This window comes from Opisthorchis viverrini (genome assembly GCF_000715545.1).
Source record: "Opisthorchis viverrini unplaced genomic scaffold opera_v5_325, whole genome shotgun sequence".
Taxonomy (NCBI): domain Eukaryota; kingdom Metazoa; phylum Platyhelminthes; class Trematoda; order Opisthorchiida; family Opisthorchiidae; genus Opisthorchis; species Opisthorchis viverrini.
The window spans coordinates 226,930-254,008 of record NW_008751988.1 but is presented as its reverse complement, the minus strand read 5'-3'; the positions used below and the strand labels follow the sequence as shown (position 1 = coordinate 254,008).

General features: G+C 46.3%; 1 protein-coding gene across 1 annotated transcript in view; it reads left to right on the top strand.

Annotated features, from left to right (window-relative positions):
• Window positions 1-8,740: 8,740 nt before the first annotated feature.
• The window catches only part of T265_10064 (hypothetical protein), a gene marked incomplete at both ends in the record, with an annotated part of 42,107 nt that continues 23,768 nt past the window's right edge, over window positions 8,741-27,079 (top strand). The window contains 4 exons of the mRNA XM_009176326.1: window positions 8,741-9,242; window positions 17,483-17,559; window positions 22,677-22,795; window positions 26,016-26,134. Coding sequence (XP_009174590.1) covers window positions 17,525-17,559; window positions 22,677-22,795; window positions 26,016-26,134 — 273 coding nt within the window. The remainder of the gene's footprint in view (window positions 9,243-17,482; window positions 17,560-22,676; window positions 22,796-26,015; window positions 26,135-27,079) is intronic.

Here is a 27,079-nt window from a genome sequence, read left to right as displayed (position 1 = left end):
ACGGGAAAACCCACTGGAAATGACAGGCCCCTTATGAGGCAAGTTAGGTGGCAACTACTGTTGGGACAATGGCAACAGAACGGAGATACCCGGAGAGTGAGCCATGGCCAAACCGAAAATATGGGTACGATATGTGGACGACACGTTCGCTGTTGTAAAGAAAAATGAACTACTACGAGCGGAGGAACTGCTGAACAACGTGTTCCCCGACATCCAATTTACAATGGAAACTGAAGAGAACAACAACTTGGCGTCCCTAGATGTGCTCGTAACGAGGACAACAAACGGCCAACTGAAAACTGAAGTATACGGACCAGATTCTGAATTACCACATCAACCATCCGAACAGTCACAAGCGGAGCTGTGTTCGAACTCTATTCAAGCGGATAGAGACACATTGCAACACAACACAGGCGAAGAAAAAAGAAGAACGAAGACTCTTCGAGACATTCCAAAATAACGGCTGCCCGAGGAATTTCATATGGAGGTGCTTACGAGACCAACACCAATCTGATCCGTCAACACAACCAGAACAGAGGGAGATTACGCTGCCGTATATCAGAAACGTGGCGGAGATGACTGCACGACACCTACGGCAACATGGAATTGCAGTCGCCTTTAAGCCTACAAACAGGTCGAGAAGAACCCTCTCGAAAGCAAAGGGAAGTTTGGATGCTTTGAAGAAGACTAACGTGGTCTACAAACTTGAATGCAACGACTGCGACAAACACTATGTTGGCCAAACGGGAAGAAAACTTGCTACGAGAATACACGAACACAAGCTTGCCAGCAGAAGACATGACCCAATGTCACTCGTCTCAATCCACGAAGACAGAGAACACACGTTCAGTTGGGACAACGTTCAAATTCTTGCTCACGCAAGAACAAAACGGGAGCGAGAATTTCCCGAGGCGTGGTACTCCACACAAAAATCGATCAATAAACACATCGACATTGACCCAGTCTATCAATCGTTACGAGCGAAAGAACCACATAGTCACGGGACTCGGAGCTAAGAAACCTAACGGCAACCAACGGACTAATTGGGTCAAAGGAAGACAATCCCGAAAAACAGAAGGCCGATGAATTAGCAATCAAGTGAACAAAACCCACGCCACAAAGCAAGAAGGAAACGACCGAATCACAACAGAACAACCACATACAGAACTGCCGAATCGAATTCACCCAACGAACCAACCAGACACAGGGGATTGAGACCACGTGAGATTCACAGGAGACCAATCAAGCTACATGACGACCGTTTCCAGAACTGCCAGAACTACTGTTTAGAAGCTATATAACCACAGGCAGAAGAGGAGAAATTCGACCACTCAACCCTACATGGTGATGTCACCTCGATTTGTGATGAAACGTTTGCAGTCCAACTGCAAAACTCGGCTAACAGACCAACAACCAAACAGCACACCCGAGCTACCTACATTCCACAACATTGTTAACTGCAGGTAACTGGTGCTTCCAGCAAATCAAAGAGGTACCAAGATGTTGTAAAGAGGCGGTTTTGTTTTTTGAATTATTATTGAGATTAATAATAATAATGTTTATTCCCAACTTGTGGGTAGCATACTGTCTGGCGTGATCATAAATTTACAGTCAGAATGGAGCATGACTGAGGGATTTGTGGGGGTGCGGATTGCACAAAAAGAGGACAATGTCACAAACAGTGGGGAGCACCCAATGATATAGCAATAATAGGTTATTTCCCAACCTTCTGGGAAAAATGGGCATGAGGTTCGACTCTATCAAAGACAGTCAGGTGGCGTGAACTAAAAGTGAAAACCATTGCTGGGCATGGGGGGTTAGGTGGAGACGGAGATGGGATAATTCAAATTGGGAGCACATGGCAAGTTTTGTCTCAAAAATGTTGTTTAATCTGAAAGTAAGCAGACTCACTGTTTGCACTGTTGTAGGGAAGTCAGGTGCAGGGGAATGGGTTTGATGGGGGCAAGTTGCTAATACATAGGGCGACCTGAACTCCGTATACGGATTCGAACTTGTGCAACAGGCAAGTCGAAATTGCAACAGGAAAGCCAGGCTAGCCAAATCTGAGCGACAATTTATTGGGTACGGAATAGCTCATCCCAGAGACGTGGCCGGATTGGAACTGCTGGAAGTTGTGTCCACAGAATAGAGTGGGCGAGGGGTTGCGGTCGTGATTCTGGAGAAAATTGTTGCGGGAGTGCCATCTCACTGGGTATGACAGTGCCATGCCATCATCGCACTGACATGCTTCGGTTTATGGACAACCCCGTAACGGTCGTCAAGGCTCGGAGAAGGGATACGCAGTTCCGTGGGGAGACGGAGGTTGACATAGGAAGTCATGCAGATGTAGGCTCACGGATAATTTTCCTTTTGTAAGAGGACCGTGTGAGTGTAGACTGGGCATCAGCCAGTTTGAGTGAATAACTGCTCTAATGAGTGTTTGGGCAACTGCGGTCGAGGATTGTTTTTCTGTTCACTAAATGTACCTTCTTCAAACTCAGAGGTAATTTGGACCCAGTTAGTGGAGATTAGAGCGTGATGTTGTGGCGTAGGGCGGCAGCGGCTTTATGCGCGAAGAAGTTATCTACAAACTACGAAAACATTTTGGTGTGTGAAATTTCGGAACCGATCAGAAAACTGTTCCAGATGCGAGGGAAGTAAACTAGGAAGAAGTAGTGTTGTAATTTTTTACGCGCTAAGGGGCACAAAAAGAGGTTACTGGATTTACGGAACTTACGCTTGCCAAGCCTCTGTTATAAAAGCATTCCGTTACAACAGACAGTGTGAGAGAGTTAGATTCAGCTTTCACCGCCTGAGACAGTGGATCGTGGCCCAATTTTACGCGGCGTGGGCTGGAACAAATAACGTTTGGGTGGATAAAAGTTGGACGCTTTCAGGTGATGGTCTACTAAGTGAAGAGAAAGAGGACAGAATTCCACAATTTGACACATGGATGGCCTGAAAATCGTGAACTTTGTGTCTTGAAGATGGAAGGGGCGTAATATTAGAATGCGGAGCTTTCGTACCCAGAGGACCTGGAACTGGTCTTGGTGCGAGAAGCTTAAGGTACAAGAGTATTTTTGATCAATGTCTCTAATCTCTTCGGAATGAGAAACAGGGTTCTCAATAATTATGAAAGTATCAGCTGGGACGGAGCAGTGGCGGGAAGTCATATGGGACTAGAAGAAGAAAAACTTAGGATGTAGGCACTTAATCATCGGGCAGATTCTAGGGGTTGTTGGATCTGACAAAGGGCAAGAGTTTCAACAGAAAGGAAAGATGTTTTAGTGATTTTTGTTTCGTCCACAGAGAGGAAAAGTTTGCAATGGGCGTTAGCGCGGAAGATGTTGACACACAATAGGAAGAGGATGGGGTCCAGTGCGCTCCCATGAATGGCTCTACCAGTGAGCAACAGTGCGGACGACTCTTTAACCAATTGGTTTTATCTGTGCCCTATTAGATAGATAAGAGATGGATCATTGAAATAGGTATCCATTGAAGCCAATGGAACTGAGTTTCTTCATCAGGGATGTATGGGGGATCTATTCAAAAGTTACTGGGCATCCAGATGAACTGTTACACTGAAGTACCTGGCATTGTAGTCTGCTGTGATGGTCTTGAAAAAGTGAAGGCCTTAGACGTTGACGGATCTCCGAGAGAGAACACCGTGCTGTCGGCCATCTATATCATTTGTATCAAGGAGGATCCTGGTCAGCGGGCCTTTGGCCACACGTTCAAGAGTTTGCACTAAGGGAGGGGCATGTAGTTAGAAATAGTTTGCCTAGATCCAAATTTGAAATGAGGGTGGACAACAGATTCTGTTCACTGGGTGATAACGTTTCCAGACTTCATTGAGCGAATAAAAATATTTAGGACGAGGATTTTGACACATTGACCGCAATGTTTTAGGTCACGGTGTGGTATGCCGTCTCCCCTCGATACGACGGAGCCCTTGAAGGTCTGAGAAATGGCTGATATATCAGGTGGAGTGATGGTTACGTTGCTGAAAAATGGGTGGTTACTCTGTTGTGGAGACGTGGGACGCGCGGCAGGGATTATAGGTTTGAGTTTCGGAGGAAGGGCAAGTAGCGGCTGACAGAGTGAGGTTTCAGGTTGTCGGTAATGTTGGCGGGATCGGTGATAGAACTACTACCGTTGGAACGAAGACGAGTAACGGGGTGACTTTTTTGTATACGGCGCCCACAAAATAGCCGGTTGAGTCATTTGGAGTAGAAAGGGACTCCGAGGGAGGCGTAAGGGATACCCGTAAGTCTTCTCGGTCAGGCTGCAGCTTGCTGATGATGAGCATCAACGAGAAATAACGATATGGTGGATATTCTCCGACAGGTAAAGATAGATGGAGAGATACTGGGGTGGAAAATTTTAACGAAGGAAGCGAGTTTGAGAGAAAGAGGTCGCTTCATTACCGGAGGCCAGCAAGGATGAGAAAGCCAACAAAATTTCCGGAGACAGTGGGTGAAGGAGAGGAAGAATTGGGGGAGCAGTTGCGCCATAAGTATGTGTGTTTAACGAAAGCACGGATTAATTGAAGCCTTAACCAAATGACCTCCATTTGAGAATATTATGTCTAAGGTATGTAGGCCACTACAAGGGGCTACGTAAAATCTTCGGGAAACCTTCAATACTAAGTTGGGCAGGGGGCGAGGCGTAACGAGCAGGGTCCGAATCTGGAGACCAGGAAATATCCGGTAGGTTGAAGCCACCCAGCGCAAGTTTATCTGGATGACGAATGGCATATGCAAGGGAGATAGTAAGGAAAATTGAGCAATAGGTGTGTGAGAGTGAACTGGTGGTAGATAGATGCAACCTACTAGTACAGGTAGTTTGGTATGCTCTACGGGGATCCAAATGGCCTGTGGAATCCTTTCTAGGCTAAAATCATCAATGTGTTGCACAAAGCTGCGCTTTCGAATAGATGGCTCCAGAAGCTGCTCTATTAGGTCGCTCTTCGGGTGCATCATGCCACTTACGAAGCTGCCTCCCATTTACTCTTCTCGCTCCTCGACCGTCTTGAATTAAATAGACGCTTCCCCGGCTGTCGGTAACAACAAACAGAACTTGCCATCGACCGCACAGCTTCAGCAGCCCCAATCCACTCCTTCCAGGATTCTGATGGTCCCTCCACTTGACCTTCGCGCCTGTGGAGAATGCTCGTGCCGTTTTCTGCCTAGATCTTTCCTGAACGGCGGTCAAGTTTTCTCGAGCTCTGCCTCTTTCCTCTCCGGTTCCTCCAAAGACAAGCGTCGCAAGACCACAACCCAGTTTTCTGAGCAATTGGAGGACACGGGCGTCGACCATACATAAGCGTAAACAGGGACTTGCCTGTGGTTGGCTGTATGGAAGCACGATGAGCTAGCAACACCATTGGCAAGTTTACTTCCCAGTAGTCTCCTTTGGTCGCCAGCCACTTCTTGATCGTTCACTTATTACGTTCAGTTAGACCATTCGTTTATGGGCAATACGATACCGTTCTTAGCCGTCTGATACACAGTTTCTGCAAGCAACTCCCGAACTCTTCGCTCTCGGAGCAAGGCCCCCGATAGTTAGGATCATTTTTGGCACCCCATGGTTTGCCACGATGCGATACGTTACCACTCCGCTGATTGTCGTCGCCCGTTGAGTTCGCAAGGCAGCCGCTCCGATTCACCGCGACAGGTGTTCTGTCATTATCACAATATCTTGATTCCCACTGGTCGTCACCAGAATGGAGCCCATGACGTCAACGGACCATAACTCGCCGATTTCTGAGACGGGAAATAGGTTCCGTGGGATGAATTGGCCCTGTCGTGTCTCCAGTTGGCACCACTTACAGGACACTACAGTTGGGAATAATCCTCGACCATGGAATGTACTGATGGCACGTTACAAGGCGGAAGCTCCCGGACATGCAGCTCACCCACGGCAGTCCTTGGATAGCCTTCAAGCCTGACTGTGCTATACCTTGTAACCAGCGTTCCGTGTTGTAGAGCAATCACGGAATCTGAGCCCTTGGGAAAACCTGTACCCAATACTGTCTTCTAGATGTCTGGGCTGATCAGGAACGCGTGCTGCACGGACTTGTCGCCTAGTCTTATTGAGTGCATTGACAATCCATCAATCTTCAGTCGATATCAACCTACTGCTCTCACGGCTAGTGGGCATGTTCTGCATTCAGCTTGGCTCCCTCTCCGACACAGCGATGTCCCTTCTTTATTAATCAAGGACAACATTCTCTTCCCGTCTATCTCGATAAAGACTTGCAAGGTAGCCTGTGTCACCGCGCTAATCGCAACCCACCCGGGGAATTAGGGGTAATCCAAAGTTTTAGTATGTACAAGTGTTCGGGTACGGGGGAATTGATTCTCCCAGTGGCCGAGCCTGTCACAATTGTGGCACCGGCTCATTTGAGCGTGTCCCCGTGATTCTATCTTCATGACCGCGAGCTGTTCGGCGGGTTGGTTAAATTTTTTCCGCAGGTCCTCCACATTTGAATGCTCCCTGGTCTTCTGAAACTGCAACGTGGCCAGCAGTGCCTCGGCCTATCTCCCTGCCAGATGCACCAGGTGCCCCACACTCAACTGAGCAGTTGCTCTCGACAACCGCAGCTGGACGCCAAGCGCCGGATGCACTCCTTTGATGAACCAGTCGGACAGCCACTGGAGGCAAGACACTCCGTCTAGTCTCGACTAAGTTCGATCCAGCGACTGCCGCAGGCTGGCAAAGAACGCAGTAGGGTCAGATCTTGATGCCATCCTGGCCGTCTTGCACTGAATCATGGCTTCCTGGCAGTCGGCTGGTGTGTCAAACTCCGCTGAAAGGGCTTCCTTCGCGGCGGCCCAGTCCATCTTCCGAGGGCCCCCTCTGGCCGCATCTAGGTCCGCCAACTTGCCCCGGTCGGTCGCCGGTCTAGCAGTCCCCACAACCTAAACGAAGTCCTCCAGTAGGGTCCGAACATTCCCATCCTCAAAGGACTGTGGTCACGGGATCTTCATTCCTATCCTGGCCACGACACCAAATGAAGGAAAAAACGGCTTTGCTGCGGAGTCATTTATTAGGAACAACAAGTAAAGAGTTACAGACTATTGGTCAGCGGAGCGAAACTCTCATTCGTTATATTTACAAAAACTGAATATCCAAAGTCCCATTGAAGGCGTCTTCCTGGATACTTTTTCGATATTCATTGACTTACTCAAATTCAGGTAAATGCTACAAAAAGTCTCCACAACTTCCGTAATAGCGCTCACTTTTCAGGGGAGGCGAAGCGGATTTACGAGAAAACATACTGCTCGCATGCCTCATCAGTGGTGTCCACCGTTACGTTAGTATTATGGTTTGAGCATGTAGATGTATATTAGCTCCTCGACACAGCCGAAATTACGGCCGCACGGGCTTCTGAGACACATTTGAGAAATTTATGAACAGGACGGTGGCTAGGCACTAAAAATAGACTAATCATTTACGGACTCAGCTTGAGGGCATGCTTGAAGATCGTCACTACACAGGAAGCAGGTTTCACCATCACAACAGTCTTATTGATACGATACGCGATCCGTTCCACACCAGCGGTCACTGCTACCTGTCGATCGGTCACAAAGCACTTGACCGCCGCCTGGGTTAATGTGGAACATCCTGGACCATCGACAGCGGGTGGTTAATCGCAGTAGTCAAGCCTTAGCACAGAAAAATGTCCCCGAACAGTTGAGTGCATGAGGATCGCCGCGGTTCCCCTGGATTCCAGCCCATGAAGTTTGTCCACCTGTGGACTGAGTTGATCACCCAGGCCGTTGAAAGTTGACGGCAGTGGCTTGGGAGAAGCGTGAGGGTATACCCCGTTCTGGCAGGTTGAAACCCAGCGCCACCGCTGGTGGATGGAGAAGAAACTTAGCAAATCATCAATGAATAATATTTTCTACTGCGCGGAATCATTTGGTCTCTAAATGCAGGGAACAAGTGGATGCGGAGAGGCCACATCTCCGGGCATCAGGGATGTGTAGAACCTGACAGAACAGGGGTCGGGGGTCTAGGAGCACCTGGTTGTTTGCACCAGGAGATACAGGTTAATCAACGCTCACTCTGTTTGCCCCAACAGTATGATGGTGCATTCTCGAGGGTCGCCAACCTCAAAACAAGGGAACGCGCATATTTAGTCACTGGACAGACAACATTCAGATCGCAGCTCTCGCCCTCCAGAATCTCCCTTTGGTAGTATTGGTATGAACTCGAGTTCTTTCATGGGCTACTCGGCGTGCCGGAACACCACCTGGATGGCATGCCTAAGTGACTTTCCGCTGGTTTTGCTGACCACCTACCGCATTTGTTGTACACACTGGTAACGCGAAACAGCGCTCGATCTTCGATCAGTGATTACACGCACAAATAACACAGGGTCATCCATCATATATTCCTGGAATACTTCAGATAAAGTGAAGGAGGAAAAGCAGATAGCCTCTAATTTCCCAGCAAATGAGGCTGAAGCCACTTCTGAAGCAATAGCACGGCAAGTCAAAAACGGAATGCGCGCCAATAGTTACGAATTAGGATTAATTTTGACGGATAGCGACAAGATTCACGGATTCACGGATTCACGGATTGAGGGTAGATTGGAATGGATTTCGGTGTGAGCGTACATAAAACAATTTGCAATAGTTATACGAGAAAAAGGGTATTCCGCCTCGATGCTTTTGTAGAAAAGAGCATTTTCCCGCCAGACATGAGTGATTTCATTTTATGCACTAAACAGCGCGGCACTTTTAAAATTTCGCGTTCTAATTCGGAGCTCCAGGCAATGGAGAGTACAGAAGATTTCGTTGTGGTTGACGAGGACGCGGCATCAGAAAAGAAGTCCGAGATAGATCGTCTGCGTGTTCTAGTCGAGCTTTTCACTAAGGCTCTTGGTAAGACTCACTCTGGTATTCAGACATTGCCCAAGACACTTTGAATCAGTCAAATGTGCTTCTTAAAGACGAGCTCCAGTCCGCTCTGAGTGTTACACTGCAGCATGTCTGCCCTGACAGGACATCATCCACTGACGACCTGATTAAGCTGCTGGATGGCAATGTTGGTTAATGAAGCTTCACTTCTTATCTAAATATACTTAGATTTCCAGTCCCGAGGAAGTGAGAGCAAATTATGTCAAGCGTCTTTGCTCCCGGCTTGTCGCCTTAAACGAGGAAAAATTGGCACTGCTTGCTGAAAACACAAGCCTAAGGGAATCACTGACAGCAAAAGAAAAGGAGTTTTCGGTAAGTGAACATATTCCCACTCATATTCATTTGGGGTTCCGGTGGTGTGGGATCACGATGTGCGGATTCGGAAATAATTCATACGTTGTTTCCGTACGTGGAAGAGATTGAGGTGCCGTTTTTTGCTAGTAAAAGCCTGGCTATGAACTTTGTCAACCTCAAACACCTTCAAAGGAATGTTGTGTATGCTCCTCGACAGGAATCGAGAGATGGTTCCTCTATCATATCTCCGTATCCAGAGAAATAGGATAATTTGGAGGTGTATCCAAGCTCTAATTCCAACACCAGGCTCTACGAAGTCGTCAGTATTAGCACCGATAGGAGTGTGTCTAGCGAAATAAAAGTACGAATATCAAAGGCCTGGATCTCTTTTTAATTTGCGTGAATTGTGACGTCAAAAAGGCACATTTGTCTACTACCTCATCCGCAAATATGAGCCTAAGGTTCGAGCCCAGCCAGTCTTGCAGTAGCACTCTACACTTTGCAAGTGTGAAGTGCACGCCCCAACTCTGAGGCAGAATTATTTAGATTATTTACTATTGTTTCCATTACCATGACGTCGGACCCAAGAAGAGTTATGTCTGTGTACTCGATATCTATGAGCGAATTCTTAGAGAGCACTTCGACCCCACAAGCATTAGAAGCTGGTAGTGAGTCTTCCATAGTCGTATCAGTGACGAAGTTAGAGGAAAGATGAATGAGGACAGCCATGCTTCACGCCATTTGATGTGATGAACTCAGGCGAGAGCTTCTCATAGATCTTCACACGTCCGCGGGAGTTGACGTATAGCGCCTTAATGAGGGTCAAGAATTTATGAGGGACACCTGTGCTTTGTAGACACTGCCATATTGCCTGACGGTCTGCAGGCAGCTTTCAAGTCAAGAAACGCAACCATTTATGGTTGTTTGAAGCAGTGTCACCGTTCCAGAATTTGTCGGAGGTGATTGATGTGATTGGTGCATCCTTTTGCAGGACGGAACTCAGCTTGATTTTCACTGGTCCGTCTCTCCCTGTGTTCAGTCAGCCTTCGGAGTATAGGACCAGAGAGCACTTTCGGTGGCACAGCTACCAGACTGATGCCGGGGTAGTTTTCAAAAAAACGTCCGCTTACGATTTTTGGAGATAGGAATAGTTGTCCACATGCCCCATTCTGCAGGCAATTTCTCCGCTCCATATCGCGCCAATGAGCCATCACCTCCAAGGCTTGGTGGTATGTCCCACATTCTCGTTTATCCGTGATCGGAACTGTAGCAGGTGAAACACTTCACGGAACCGATGGGTCCATAGCCCGACCTACTCGGCTGCAGGAGTTTGACCTAATCCGAGGGCGCAAAGATTAAGGCATTACTGTCTCACTCCTGCTGCGGCTGCGTACAGCTAGAAGATATGACTGCTGACGGATGTCAGTGGCGTTCCTGTTGTCAGTTTCTATTCGGATTGCCTGAATGAGTGTCTGGAAGTTTAGGCACCTCGTAGTGATTGTAAAAGTAGCACTAAGTACCTTCCATATCCACCTTTATTCTCTTCTTCACAGTAAGGCTTTCAAGTAAATCATGGTTGTACGGCAGAGAAGCATCGGTGTTGAACACTGATGTCACACTGTCGATGACGATGAGAATCGTGTGAGCTCTAGATGAGTGGCAGCTGTTGACCACGACAGTTGTTTCCGAAGTGATCGGTCCGACGGTTGAGGCGTGGTCGGAGTCCACAAATGTGTTCCAAAACGACCGGCAGTCAGCTGTTGATTTGTGCCATAGGTGACTGATGGCAATGTGATCGATTTGAGGTTATGGCCTGCATGCCGTTTGAGAACACCATGTGTCCAGACGACTTTAGCTAGTTCAGAGGTTAGTACTGCCTAAAAACAGCCTGAAACCATCACACATCTGAAGCAATCGTTCACTATTGTCTGTGCGTCCCGAGTCCAATCCATATCGACCTCCTAATTGAATCTCATACACCAAGCCTGCCCACTTGTGTATTCATATCTCTGGCAACCACCATGATACATGGGCTTTTAGCACGCCGCAACAGGATGCTCAGGGCGTTGTAAAACCTGTGTTTGATGGCGCCTGAGCTACAGTCAGTTGGGGCGTAAGCAGACGTGATAAACAGATATCGATTGAATTCCCGCTTGTGAGACTCCTTCACAGACGTTGCCAGAGGAATCGCATAGAGGGGACCGTCAACAGGTATCCAGTCGAGAAAGGATACCATTACATATCCTACTGCAACAGCAGGGGCGAGATACCTCAAGTTGCTAGGGCACGAATTTACTGACTGGAAGGTCCGTCGTTTGAACCCGACCTCTGCCTCTCGATTTCCCCTCTCTAGGCTTGGGCACCCTGGCAGTATTCCAGCCCATTCTTCTTTTGGGTGGTATGGCAGCTAGGCACCGAAAGGGTGTTGCAGCTGAATGGTTATCTTTATCTTTAAGCAGCCTCTGAATCACAGGAGGTGAATAGCCGGAAGCGAGTGGAGACCAATGGGGCGGTTAGCTCGACAACTCTGTTTGCATCTTGAATTCTTGTCTCTGAAACAGCTCACGTCAATGCTAAGCGAGTGCATTGTGAGAGAAAGTTCAGTTTGTTGTCCAGTTGCTTCCGAGTGCGGACATTGAAGGCTGCCAGACTGGGAGTCGAGTCTTGAGTATTGATTTCGAGATACCTGGGATGTCGGAGTCATGAGACGAGCAGATGTTGCACGCGAAACCGATGCAAGACGAACGGAGTCATCATTTCTAAGTGCCGGGCCTACAAGGGGAGAGTTATTAATGGGATGGGGAGAGGGGGAAGAAAAATTATGTGAAAGAGAAGGAAGGGAGGCGTCAGCAGTATCACGTTTTCGCTTACCCGTCCTGCTGTATGCAGCGTGTAAGGCGACCCAGCTGATGACACCATGCGACGGCCGATTAGGCATGAGAGTATTATTAACTGTAAATGTCATGGTTGCACGAGGGCTGGGATACTGCCAGGGCTCCCACACCTAGACAGGAGGACGATTAGAATCCTCAGCCAAAGCCTTTGGCTCAAAAGCCTAACCGCAAAGCAGCGGTATTGGGCTGGAAATGCAACTACATTACCCATTTTACAGAACACGTGGCCATACATGTTCCAAGCGCCAAACTAGAGGACCAGGAGACTGTGTTTGTCAGCCTGGTATGAGAGATTGTGAGCGTCGCGGGGAAACCTTACAGTATAGCTCAATGGGTCACTGAGGTGCGCAAATCGTCACACTACTATATGATCCAGTCTCTTCGTGGCGGATGGAGTTCTTAGTGGTGTGGGCACCTCAGAATGCGCGACCCCCTTATGCTTGGTTAGAGATATACAAGAGATGGTGGCTAATGGTTGTCAGTGGCGTTAGTGCTCTTAGTTTCTTTCCACATTGTTGAATTGAGAGCCTGTAGGTGTAGGCACCTCAGAATGCTTGCGATAGTCAGACTTGTCTACTCTGCTTTTCACTCTAAGGGCTTAATTATGATAAAAATAGCTTTGCGGCTGTAAAGCATCAGTGCCAACACTGTTGTCGCGGTATACTCCATCTGCTTGATTAGCTATTACACCAATAAGCAATTTAGACTTAATTTATTTGGCCTCTTGAGCCCACTGAACAGTCCGGGATAACCTGAGATAGCTCAGCGATTAGGGCACGAGTTTACCGACTGGAAGGTCTGTGGTTCTAACCCGAACCCATCATCTCGACTAACAGTATCTCAGCTTTCGTGCTTCTCTCGGGTGATCTGGCAAGTGGTCACCGAAAGGGTATTGCATCTGGACCATTCTGATTATTCACCTAATTTCCACACATATTCTACTCCATGCAGTTTAAGTGCCTCCTGTGTGATTAATGGGGGACTTTTGCTATAACCAGCAATTCACACTGGGGAAAAATTACATGGCAAAACCAGTCACTCTCTTGGATTTCTTTGGTGCTAGTTTGTTATGAGCGCGATGCCTTACTTAGTTTTTAGGGCACAAATCACCGTACGTGTTCCGAAATGAAGCATGCATGACCGAGAGACTTTTCATCGAACCTTGCTTTACTATCCAATCGAGTATTAGGAACTGCAGGTCTCATGATAAAACGCGTCACTATATCTCACTTGGTCACGAAGGTACGCAAGCCGTCGCCTTGCGGGCGGCGGCGTGAACTGTACTGATAAACGTTCCTTCCACTCTGATCATTACGTTTATGTGTCTCTCAGTAAACCGTTCAACTGTTTTCTATAACCGGGAATGTTAGTTAAGGCATAACGTATGCCCCGGGCTGAGAGGTTGCTGGATTGTCTGGGTCTTGATAGAAGCAATGGGACTGGAAGCAAATAGAAAAACGCAGTCATGGAATAATTAGACAGCTTTCGGTTCCGATTGGATTTTAGAAACCGACGACCTATGGGGCGATGGTTGAGTTCCAGAAGTGACTCATGTCGTTAGTACCAATGAGTGGTGCCTATTGTGAGTCTGAAGATTCTGACTCAATTTTATTTCCAGTCACGAGTTTCATAAGCGAAGTGGAGGCCCGGTTGTTCGGCATCGCTCTTGATGGTCCACATTTGACGACAGTGGCATTCGTGGCAATACGTGAGAACGAATCTACTTTTTTGGGTCTCGGCGTCGTTCTTGCTCTGTAGACTTCCAAACAACTTAGGACCTTGTCCTCGAGAAAGTTTAGGAAGGACATTACACTCCTTTGCCTCTCTCGTCACCTGACACCCCACCTATGCAGCGGACTCAAAATAATTTGGTTGTACCTGTGAGGGAAAGCTTATGCTTCTGTATGTCTTCCATCCTTAAAGATACGTTCCACAGGCGTAAATCGAGACTGAACGGACGGCATCGAAGACCCGAGTTTTGTGCACTAACTGACTCAAGTTATCGAAAAGACAGTTTTAAGCTGAATGAAGCATGTTGAGCACCGTTGTCGCGCTGTTGACTTTCCTATTGTGCATACCCATTCAGTGAACTAATGACTAATGCCTAGCTTTTGAGTGATTAAACAGGCACCTTCATGCGAATGCAGGAAAAATGGCCTTAATAGCGTTGGTTTCCAAATTTTTGACTTGCGTGGGGTACATTGGAGTCCTTCCGTGTGCTTGGTCAGCCGAACCAATGTAAGCAGTGAAACGACTCGTACTCAAGTGTCAGGTAATGAGTCAGACTGGCCTGAGCAGGGGTCAAGTTGGTTGAGACATGCACTACGTATGCCTGATCACCATCTACCAAAAGGAGCCGTATTTTCCACCCGAAGCCCTTGTTGACGAAGACCTTGTGGAAGACACACCATCGTGCATGAACGCGGATCTAAGGCGGCTACTGTCAAGTTGGGCGTTGTGGGATCTATTGGATGCAGACACTTCAGGATATGGCAGGTAACTTGTCCCCTTATCGAGCCCGCCAATTGGACCCGTCTCTTCCCTTGCGAAGATTTTATTTGCTTGACGTCACGCGCTTGCTTCGTGTCTCGGAAGACCATAACAACAAGAGGTTTTAGAAGACCATAACAACAAGAGGTGCGCAGACAGTTGGCTACAGAGTGAATCAGACGAATTTCGAGATAATCGTCATTTGCAGTTATGGGCGATTCCATGATTTATGCAATGTCCGTCCAGAATGGTGTGCTACTTTACCTACAGAGTTTGGTTACCTTTTCGTGAATCGCCCATGAGTCAGCTGCCTTGGATGGATGGTCCTCTGTTGGCTTTTAAGCTAAGGACATGGCTTCCTCAGACAGCCAGCTTTTGTTACGTCATCGTACAGTCTAGGTGATCCATTGTAGTTTGTTGCGTGAAGATATTCGACGTTTTTGCTGGTCACCTGGATCCGGCCGACTCTGTGACCGATTAGATCTTTTTGTGCCCAACTCAGAAGGCGAGTATCACAAAGCCTTCGACAGCTACTGAATATTATGGTGTTGGTACGATTCAGAATGTCCGGCTTGTCTAGCCTTCGGTCTGAACTCCTTGTATTTCCAATATTCACACCATAAGACCTAAGCTATTGATGTCGATCACCAGGATATGGACTCTATGGGACACTGTAACCCTTGTTCAGCGAATGTCTTTTAGATATCGAAAAATCGTACAACTAACGGCGAATTTCCCGCTGGTAACACAGTTAATGGTTCTCCTATTGTTCCTGTAGCGTCCGCTATTTGAATAACTTCGGTGTTGGAGACTTGACCCGTCACTTGATCTGCAGTGTCTTTCGAGGGTGTCGCAGGTGAAACCGATCGAGAACTCAATATTTCACTGTTAATAAGGAACAATAGATAATCGTTCAGCTGTGACACCATTTCGGTGCCTAGCTACCATGCCATCTGAGGGAAGCACGAGGACTGGGATGCTGCCAGGTTGCCCAAGCCTAAACAAGGGACGTTGAGAGGCAGAGTTTGGGTTCGAACAACGGACCTTCTGGCCAGTAAATTCGTGCTCTAACCATTTCGCCCTCATTTATCTCTTACCCCGGTTTCGCTGCTATACGGTACAGTTGAAAGCACAGCACCTCGATTGAATGTGATCATGATGTTTCGGTTGCACCAGATGCGTTTCTGAAGTCGGTTGGATGCTGTACCAGCCCTCGCAGCTCGTGTGTTAAACTAACCGTCGGGCTTCAGATCTGTGGATACTGTATCAAGCTAGCAGAAATTCGGGAATCACGTTTTTACAACTATTAAATTGCCTGTCTGGCCTTTGATTTGGTTTTTATGAACGTTTGTGAACATTCGTATCGCAACCAAAAGCTTGATGTTATTGCAGTGAAGACAGAAGTCTGGACTCCGTGGCATTCTGAGGTGCTAATGTTTAAATTTTTTCTCTTGCCAAAATTTGTTTCTGTCGAGTAGTCTGGTTTATGGGTGTGAAGAAATGACGATAAGGTCTTTCTTTGTCAAGATGACAAAAAATCCTTAGACTAACATGCAGGCGTATGCGAGCTAATTGCGTAGAAATTTTTACAGCGGTTGGTAAAACTTCACCGACAGCTTACTGCCTGGTTTCCCGTCTGGGACTCGTCAAGTTGCTGTAACTTGTTATTCGTATGTTGGTTCTTGGCTTACTGTTCCACCCACAATGATATATCATGAGTCATGGTAACTGGAGACAGAATTTGATGGAAACAATGTAAGATTACTGCGGGTGTCTTTACAGAGCGATCCAAAAACTACCCACAATATTGACCTAGAATCTTCCTGATGGGACGAGAAGTGGCGATCGGAAAATGCTCAATTCTAGTTAGTCCACATCCTGGCCTATCAGGACATATCTTCGTTTGGTCCGTTTGGTCCAGTTGATACACTGGTCGGTTATTTGGAACGGCTCGCCTCCGGACAAAATTGTCCGCAGGCCTTGCACTTCACTAATCGATCGAACATCCGTTTGCCTATATGTCGGATGATCCACTCTTTTGCATGCCATTTTGGTGTTAAGTGATAACCAAGCAAACATCCTACAATTCGCTTCCTCATTGTCATCATCTTCAGCCGTAAAGCCGCGTACTTGTTGTGCAGTGTTTAAGGCTGCCACAGTTTCGTTCACCGATGATCTAGGGAAATAGGGGTAGATAGCCACGCATTGTAAGCGGTAGCTGATATAATTAATGCGTCAGTACAGGGTTGTCAGTACACTTTTCATTAGGGAGACCGGGGGGGGGGGGGACTACGCATTGAAGGCAACACCTTGGATAATGTATATTACAGGGCTATTACAAGGCTTATTTAATTCAATATCGTGTCCCTGTAAATAGTGGGGAAATCGACAACGAACTTCCATGGATCTGATTAATTATATATTATATCAACTATAAATTGCAGCTTCAGCTGAGTTGCACTAGAAGCCAATTTAGATTCCATCATTATACGAGCGTTGCATTCAGTGGCGATTTTGGTTCATTTTTCTATCTTCTGTGGGAACGGAGGCTTTCCAGAAAATGCGTGTCCAACAACGGTGTCTCCTATAGTAAACCCTTTTTTGCCAATCGTAACTGGCAGATATGTCAGACGAGGCTTCAGAAAAGTCACCGGTTATACATTTTGTGCACTCATCGGGACCTTAACGCTTCTGAAGTCTTCGTATTTTATATAGGCTGCATGGTAACTACGCGTTAAAGTGATGATATAACAGAATAACTTTTTTGAGGGTATTGTATATCGGTTTAGCTCAATTTATGCAGTTGGATGTCTCGCAAAGTGCTACTCATTCATGCGAATCAGATACCTACATGCTGTTCATCTCCAATTTTAGGACCAAGTGGCTGACGCCAGCCTTACAACACGGAATATCGAGATGGTTCTTGAGCAGTTGGAGGACGGTGATACAAAGTGAGTTTTCCAGTCCCACTACTTCAGAACTTAACACTCAGTACTTATTCTCTGGCATTCAGATCTTTTTACCAATCCTAGCTTATGCTAAGATCTTTTCTCACATGGGTTTTGATGCGGGCGTGCTTCTCTACGCAGAGCACCCAGTGCTTATTTCTTTTGAAACATGCCACGGAGTTTGTAGGATTAGTGTGGTCCCATGCTACTAGGGCTTGGGAGCATGTGAATATATTCAAGCGTCTAGACGAACCAAAACCCAAGTCCCAGGTCTGAGTCTTCGGTTTGTGATTTGGCTGCATCCCTGGCTTTCCACAGGCTGTTTGGGAGCTGCAGTACCTGGGAGATCACCATCGTCTTCAGCTGTAAAAACCGCGTGCATATTGTACAGTGGTTATAGATGCCACAATGTCGTTGGCCAATGGTTTGGAAATATAGCAGTAGGTAGCTGCGCATTGAAGGTAGCAGCTGATGCGTGAATACAAGGATGGATGTGAAGTGTTCATTGGAGAAGTCGAGTTGGGAAGCTGTGTGTTGAAGACAACGACTTGGATGCCTGCAGGCTTTTGAGCGCGCGGAAGCGTTCACCAGAACCGCATGGTTCCCTACTCCAGACCCGTAGTATTGATTATTTGGTCTTTTTCTAACTTGCAGAAGAATGCGACTTATTGGAAAAGTATTAAGTGAAGACCCGCCGCTTGTTCCTCATTTCCTACAGCTCGCCTATTTCGCGCCTTCTCTCGAATCAGATTGCATGTGTTTGCAGATCGTAATGGTCGGCTCTAAAGGGTAGGAAACTTCTGTTGTTGAAAGGGTTAAAAATTACAGTAGGTAATGGACGTATCTACAGTCAGGCCCCTTCTAAACGACACTGGTTCGTCTTGCAACACTTTAATTCTTTCGCCAGAAATCGGACATGATATCGAAAACAAATTAGTAGTCATCTTCACTCTAGTATATATCTTCCTAAGCATTTACCTCGAGCATCGCTGGTGACAATTTGTGTGTTTGCTTCATTAATGTTTGTGCAACCAAGAAAGCATATCTTAGAGGGCGTTACCGTGGCTTGTCTAAACGGTTGTCTGGAATACACACGGGCTTCGATTTCTATAATCTCAGTCTATTTCGTGCAATTTAACCTTCAAACAAATGTCGATTGCACTAACCTGGTATGAAATCTGTCAGTATTATTTTTGTCCATAGGGTTTACTTTGTTGCATTTTACTTCAACCCTGCCTCGTTCCTTGAGCCGTGGACCTACTTGATAATTTGTACGGAGACCCACCTTGCTACTCGGTCACGTTTGTCAACCATGTGAAGTTCGATCACGTGCTGATCGTATTAACTTTATCGACATATGTAGACGTGGTTGCTGATGCGCAAACCTAAACCTGACCTTGGCCATAGCAAGATCACTCGCGTAGGTTTGTGGAAGCATTCGTGTGCATCAGCTTATGCCTGATGGTCGGCTAATCTCCAGTTGTTGCTGCTTTGTTTACCGTTGCTTTACTGACGTGTGTGGTATGGTCGACGAAAGTCAACTTGGGTTTTAAGAGAGTTCTGATGCTTTTATTGGATGATCAGGGACCCGTTTTCTCTCCTTAAACTCTTTTTTCCCATTTATTCGATTTTTCGCATTTCCCACAGTGTTTTAGGTTATCATTTCATGTATGGTATTCCTTTCTGATTTTTTCCATTCTGTAATAATATTAAGAAGCATGGTTCTCTTGTTTTTTTTTTAAAAAAAAATTAGTTTAGCCTCGTATACTAGAAATTGTGTTGAAGTTTGCACGGTGTTTTTCTCCTTCGCGTGTGAATTTTGTCATATTAGGAAAATGATTGTACCACTTTAAGGATGAGCCTGCAACGTTGTGGATTTTGGACTTGCTCAGCCATACTTTTTCACTAGAGAGGTTGGTGCAGCAGATTCACCTGATTGACGGACTATCTCCCTTGCACGTCATGTATTTTGTATTACATATTAAAGCAAACTTGACTCAGAGCCTCTTGCGAACGTCACCCAGCATAAACCTAGCGCACGACTCTTTCCTTGGTAGACAAGCACTCCAACGCCAGGTTTCTCCTCATGCACCGTTTTGTTGCGTACCCACCTCAGGCATACTCACTCTTGCAATGCTACGAAGACAACGGCGGTGAAGGGGTAGGACAAACAAGGATGCAAGTAGCCCTGCAACAATTTACAAGACAACAGAATCAACCAATAACTGACCGAGTCCAGTTCAAAGCCTGTCCTATTTCAGGCAGACTTTTCAAGCTTTCGGTATTTCATGGTGTTCAGCTGAAGGTCACTGCAGGTTACGGTCCTTCGGTCACAGGGCTTCATTTGTTTTAGTCAGCAATGCAGGTAAACCGCCGGGGTACCGCAAACCCGTATCGAGGTCGCGTGATGCAAGCTATTAACGAACCACTCAGGAACCGGACCTAACATTCGGGCAAATGTGAACAACCAGTATAGGGTTCAGAACGGCGTTCCGGAAGATTGCTTGTAGGCTAATAAAAACGCATTGATTTTGCCCAGAACTCAATCGAGACTTTTCCTCAATTAATTTCTGGGGTCACGACAGGTAGTCAGCCCTTCGAAGGCGTGTAAGGTCTTGGATCGGGAGGCGGACGAGTTTTGTAATAATGAAGCAAGCCTACTGTTATAGTTTCTCTGTACTGTGTATACCGTCTTTCGTCTTCGGCACTAGGTCTGTTTTTATGATGGATAAAGGTATGCGCCGTTCACTGGTGGTGATTACACTTTAATTCACATTGTAGTCTCGTGTTATGCTGCGGCAGCCTTAAATGGAATATTATAGTTGGCTTGCACCGCGGCAAAGTGCACTGCGATCCGGGTTGCAATGATCCTTGGAAATATATGTTGATCTTACTTTAGCGTGCCTCACAAGTTTACTTTGCCTTACATAAAAAGTTTCGGTGGAAAGGTCGATTAAAATGTACGACTGTATATTAGGTACAGCCATGTAACGAACTTGCAGCACATTCCCATGCGAATGCTTGCAAATAGTGACTGGATGAGTGATCTTCAACCCTTCTTTTGGGTTTTATTGTAGTTTGTTTTCGGGACCCTGCCATAGGAGGCTTGTTCGTGCTCAGTTAGCGGTAGTATTGAGGAGGCGTCCTGACCGTATTAACCTAAACTGCAGTCACGATCATCCCTTCTTAGCAGACTTCGATGGGCAGTCTTGAGTTGGTGCTGCCATAATGCTGGGTGTCAAGCTTTTTGCCATAAATGGCCTACTCACCATAAAAGATAGCATTGGATGCTTTAGTTAATACGCAGGCAACCGCATTTCCCAACGATGTCGCACATCAATCAGTTTATATTTGTTTATATCAGTTTATATCAAAGACGCATCGTGCCACTCATTGCCATCGACGTTTCGGAGCTTAGCAAAAAGTATCCAACCTTTGCGGGATAAGGCTATCCTATACGTTCATTCCAGACTTCCAATCGACATTCACTCGTGTCTCTACTTGAGCGATCGTGGTTTAAATTGTTCATTGTGTTACTCTGCTAGGTTACACGTGGTGAAGCTGTACTCATCCGCTCTATATCTGTACAGTGTTCAAATTCGTCTGATTTGCAATCACCAAACCGACCGCGTGGTTGAAGATGCATACTTTTGTGCCAAATGCTGATAGTGGCTTACTTGTTAGGCTAGCTGATCCCTAAAATAGCAGTCATCGAATTTTTAGCACACTGTTGGATTGATTAGCCTCGTTTCGGATCGATTGCGGTGCAACTATGCTCCAACACACTTTGATATCTGTGATGGTCATTCCTGCCTACGTGTCTGTTTATCCCTTTGCAGCAGATTGTTAGAATAAGCGCCAATATTCACTCATCCATCAGGTCACCATTCTTGTTTTTCATTGGTTCGAATTACTTCCCATGTTTTCTTTAAAACTACGCCACCGTGAAAAAACAGGCGGCACTGTCCATAGACTGTGTAAATAGAACAATGTTTAAATAAGATGGACAAGTTTCCTTCATCGATCCGTCCCTGAATGGGCGTAAGATTGCGGCTGTTTTCACTGAACACTGACAACTCAGCCCAACGGCTTTTGGGGTTGTTATAGATTGCTCGGCTTTGTCTCCAGGGCTGATTGGACGAGTTAGCACGTTTTCCACCATTTGATGAATATAATCCTGTTAACCACAGCTGGGCGGTTGTGGCTTCGACAACCTCATTTGGGATGATGAGGAACGCACTTCTACAATGAAATAACTCAGCATTTGTTCTCAGATTATCAGCTCAAGATATAGAGGATTAAGCTGTGAGCTACAGACGTAAGGAACTGCAGCTGGAGTCCACCTTCGGTTTCTCAGGGCCTCGCGTCTAGAATTGGATAACCTGGAGCATCGTGGTCTCATTCCGTTCACATTGCAAGCTATAGATTGTTCGTCAATACCTTCCGAAACGGCGATTTCTCAGTCGGTTTCGAACTTTCTGCAACAGTTTGGTTGATCAGCACTGGCAGTTTATACAGTTGACCGAAGGCACAACATTAATGACTTTTGCGACAAGTGATTATGATTCACAGCATTGTAACTGATGACCGAGGTTGTTAAAATCGCCACAAACTGATTGGAGTTCAGAGCGTACTGCTCGTGAGCGCTTGGGCAGCAACCTCAGTATGTAATTACCAGAATGTGGAGAAACCTCTAACCTGAGCTCATAAAACTTGGGGAACACCTTGTCAAATAAGCGACATTCAAGTCACTCACCATCATAGGTCTTACTGCAATGGGTGTTCTGTTAAATGACATTTCATTTTTATTCGGAAGCCACCTTTTTTTACTAATTAGCCGAGAAGGCAGACAACTTTAGAGCAAGCAAATTTAGAGCGTACGCCACATTAACTCATCAATCCATTGTTATTCACCAATTTCGGGGCATTTGTTTCGCTAACCGATTAAATTCGCATGCACCATAAATGTTTTCAACCCTCGGTCGACAAAAATTCAATCTCCCTGCGATGCCATCCTAGTGTTTTTCAGAAACTGAACAGAATATAGTGGTTTATGACTCTTACATTCATGTTACTGAATTTACTGGATTGTACTGTGCTCTTTTTCCCGTCTTACTCAGTCCTCCAGACATTGTCTCTGCGAGCACGACAATTGGGGATCTGTGTACCAGTTTGAATTCAATATATAATCGTCTTTCGAAACTCCAGCTGAAACCAGAAACCATCGGCGGAGCAGAAGGTTTGTTTACCGTATTGTTAGCTCTTGTGCTGCATTGGACAAATCTGCATTAAGAGATACGGCTAGAGAGTGTTCGCTGTGTACGTTATCGCCGTCAGGTTATACTACTTTTTGGGAGATTCTGCAGTTTGTTGTCGACGATGTGTCAGTACTTGGTTTCACCCTGCTCCACATTTTGGCCACTACTTACATTTATTTTTGGTAATGCGAATCTCTGACATATGGCTTTGAGTGATGTACAAGGCTTGTGGTATCCTTAACGCTTGTACGACCCCAGTCTATATTTTGGTTTGCCGGCCACCGAGCATTGCACAGTAACACGTAAAACATGTAACTATGCCATGTGGTTACCGTAACCACACAGTGAAGCTGGAAATAGCTCAGTGGTTAGGACGTGTGAACTTAGTAGCCAGACGGTCCGTGGCTCGAACCGGACCTCATCATCTCGATCTCTTTCTTTAAGGCCAGGGCAACCTGGCGATGTCTAAGCCCTCGGACTTCCTGCGGGTGGCATAGCATCTGGACGCGGAAGGGGTGTTGCAGATGAATGATTATTTCTATAGTATTATTAATAACCAAAGCGTGTTACGCAGCGATGAATGAAGAACAAATAGGTTGCCGACAATTGGTTGGGGGGAATAAGGACGATACTTAAACCCACAGAATAGGACTAGAACTGGTGGTCGATTCAGTTAGTCCTGCCTTTTGCGCCAAACGACAAACTGATTGACAGGCACAGGCAATCGGATGATGCTTGGTGGCTACACTGTTCAGCTGCGAGCGTCATATTAATTCAGGATTGATCAAAGCCATTATCTTATGTGGGGATTTTTCTCCAAAAATTTTTCTAACGGACCGAAGAGTGAGTGATATCAGAGCTGGGGTGGTAATTCTCCCGGTGATGAGCCAATTTCGTGCTTCCTTTGGGTGGCATAGCAGCTAGACACCGGAAGGGTGCTACAACTGAACGCTTTCTTCTTTCTAATTTCGTGGTAACTAGTGTGCATGAATGCATTCATGTCCTTGCAAGTGCGGCTCACTTCTTGAATAGGGTCTTTAGAACGATGGAATGTGTGCTCGGATATTCTCGATATGCACAGCAGTTTCTTCAGCGGGGACTACCCACAAAATTGGCTGAACAATAGCAGTGATGATTTCTGTTGGGTGTAATCAACTTGTTATGTGGATAGGAGACACTAAAACAGAGTTGTGAACGATTCTTAGTCCTTTTCTTAAGGAGGATGTAGTCGTTCTTGTAAAATGGAGAGTGTTGGTAATTGTGTAACGCAATCTGATCAATAGGCAGCGGAAAATCAAATAAGGATGGACTAGGGTGAACTCGGGGAACGGGGATGAACTCGAAAGGAAACATGAATTCGAGTTAACAGAAAACATGGTGCGAAAGCAGTGAACGAGTTGATGGATATTACCAAACGTTTTTTGCCCGAAAATCTGATAAGAGTAGATGAAATATGTTAAAATGAGTTGATCGCCCCATTCCAGCGCTTGGTCGACAGAGCATTTGAGTGCCTCTTTCAGCGACAGTGCTTAATAAGTCAGTCAACGATTGGCATCTATTCCGTCGCTGATGAATCAGTTCATCAGGCTGCATGCTCGGTTTGATCTTTGCGACCGATGGTACTGAACATTGTAGATGATGGCGCATAACTGTTCTTCACCTCAGGCTTTAGCGTGGGAGTATTCAAATTGGAATGCCTTTGTTTAGGTAAATGTGAGCAATCAGTGCAATACTCAGTGCACGGACGGGATTCTACGGTGTTTGGTTGGTGGTTTCTCCGATTTGGGTACGGTAAGAGGAATAAAACCTGTGGGTTCTTCATCTAGTGTGAGTCCGACTCACCTGGTGTTTGAAGCTCCGGAATGTTACAGACTCACCAGTTGTCAGTTTTTGACTACTAAGTAGTCAAGGCTCGGAGGTCCATGGTTCGATTCCAAGACGATCACAAAATACTACTCTACTCTAGCCTCTCGTCTCTTTCTTGCAGTCTTTCCGTAATCAATACTAGCGTTCTCCACAACTTTTTACAATTTTGTATGCACTTTGGACCGATAGGCTGTATATTCACCTCCTTCAACTGTATTAATCCAACTTGTCTTCGCCGTTGTGAACAAGCATGATGGAGCACTAGACCTGAAATAGCTCAGTGTATCGAGTTAGCTCAGTGGTTAAGGTCCGTAGTTCGATCCTAACCCCGGCATCTTAAGCGCAGCTGTCTACCCTTGGGCTACCCGACAAATTCTCAGCCCTCGCGATTCCTTCGGGTGGCGTGGCGGTTAGGCACTGGAAGGGTGTTACGGCTGAACGACTGTCTCTCCTAATTCAATTCAATTCCAATTTATCAGCTATAAACCGTGCACCATGGGTACATGTTCCAGTTTGAATCACCAGAAAGTGGGAGATCGTGGGACATACTGCCAAGCATTGGAGGCGATGGCATGTTTAGTTAGTTTGGGAACTGGGTAGCTAGTCAGTGAAGGTGATAGCTTTGACGAACGAGCATCGCTGAGTGCTCGATCGGGCCACTTCTGGCAGCGTGGGTTGGGTTCCAGGGTTCTTATTCACAGAGGTGGCAGTTGTCGACCCGACTCAGTTTTCATACTTCGTTTCCAGATCATGCACTGTCAACCTCTCGGTCGCTTACACTCAGCGCAGGGCTGCGTGCAAAGAGCTCTGCGAGGCGGACGGTCTTCTGGCATGCGGAGTACACGTCCTTGTCAGCGTAGCGTGTGAAGCGCGAGTAATTCACCTGTCGTGGTAGAGTTCCTTATCAGAATCATCTGGTGTACCTAATTCGGTGTTCCCATCAGACCCGACCAATCCTTCGAAGACACCGACGGTCAAAAACCGACAGTCTTCGTATGTTTTCTGCGAGTGGAGACCACGTTTCTGATCTATTAACTAGTATGGATTGCGCTACCGCGGTGTAAACTCTGCCGTTGACGGACAACCTGATATCCCTCCTCGTCTGGATCACATTGAAGTGCCACTAAGATAGTTAGGACTATGGTTCCTAAATTGGTTGTTTTTGGTCCCAGACGGTGGCTATATCTAAGATGCCTTATCCATAATGTATACCATTACCTCGGGATTCATTACCACTCCTGCGCGAACAAATCAGGCTATTTACCAACTGAGTGAACATGCCTTATTTGAGGCTAAACTTTTGTGCGACCCACTGTTTCCTGTTTCCTCTTACAGCCCTTAGTGAGTGCCCAAGCGCAGTGAGCGAAACAAAGCCTGTACCTCGGACAATGGTTTCTGTGGGTGTACTAACTTGCGATGAGCAGTCCACCTCACCTGGCACACCGAAACCTACGGTATGTTTTCAAATGTTTATCTGCCCGAAACATTGTACGAACTTGGCAAACACCGCCCGTTTCGCTAAGCAACGTGTTTATTAAAGGGTTTCTGGGGTTTTTGTTTTATAGTTGATTTTTTTCACGATAAATTCCTAGAACATCTGAGGTTTTTATTTCAGTATAGCACTAACCATATGATTAATGATACTGTGGAATGGCGGTACATCTCGCACGTGCTGGCTAAAAATTGTACAAACATCAGCTCCAGTGTTTACGTTTGTGAGCTAGGCTGGGGAAGCACGAGTCCGTATGTTGCCTAGGTCCACCTGATCGGGGATACACTGGGGAGATTGAGCCAATGCCGGATAACTGGATCACTCTGTAGCTCTGAGGTGCATCGTGTCTCAAAGCATCTCGGCACGATACGTGTACGGCACGTGTACGGTGCTTACTTCTTATGTAAGTTAACTTAATTAGGAGTTTGTCCAGCCTAGCCAAAGGTCGTCTCAATATCGAAATCGGAGATCTTTCCGATCTCGAACTTTGTAGCTGACCATGGACAAGTTGCCTTGATATGCTGGTTTCAACCATTCGTCTCAATTGCCTCACCTGGTGGGGTCGGTTTCGGATCGCACCGTATTCGATTCCATTTGTGTTTGCTGTTCGAAAAGCTTGAATGTTCGGGATTTTGTCCGTCCATTTGATCTTAGAGATTTTGTGCATACATTACAAATCGAAATGCTCGAGTTCTTATGCTTACCATCTGTATTGTGTTTTTGCATTAGTGGAGACATCACCATTCATGACGGCAACCTGTCGTGTCGGGAGTTTGGTCCGTGTAGACTGTGCCGTCAAGATCGCGCGATTTCGTACAGAACGCTATCTCACAACTATTCAGTTGTATACCGTGCGACTACTCAGTTCCAGCTAACAAAATAGAAGTGTTTTAGAATATGCATAAGC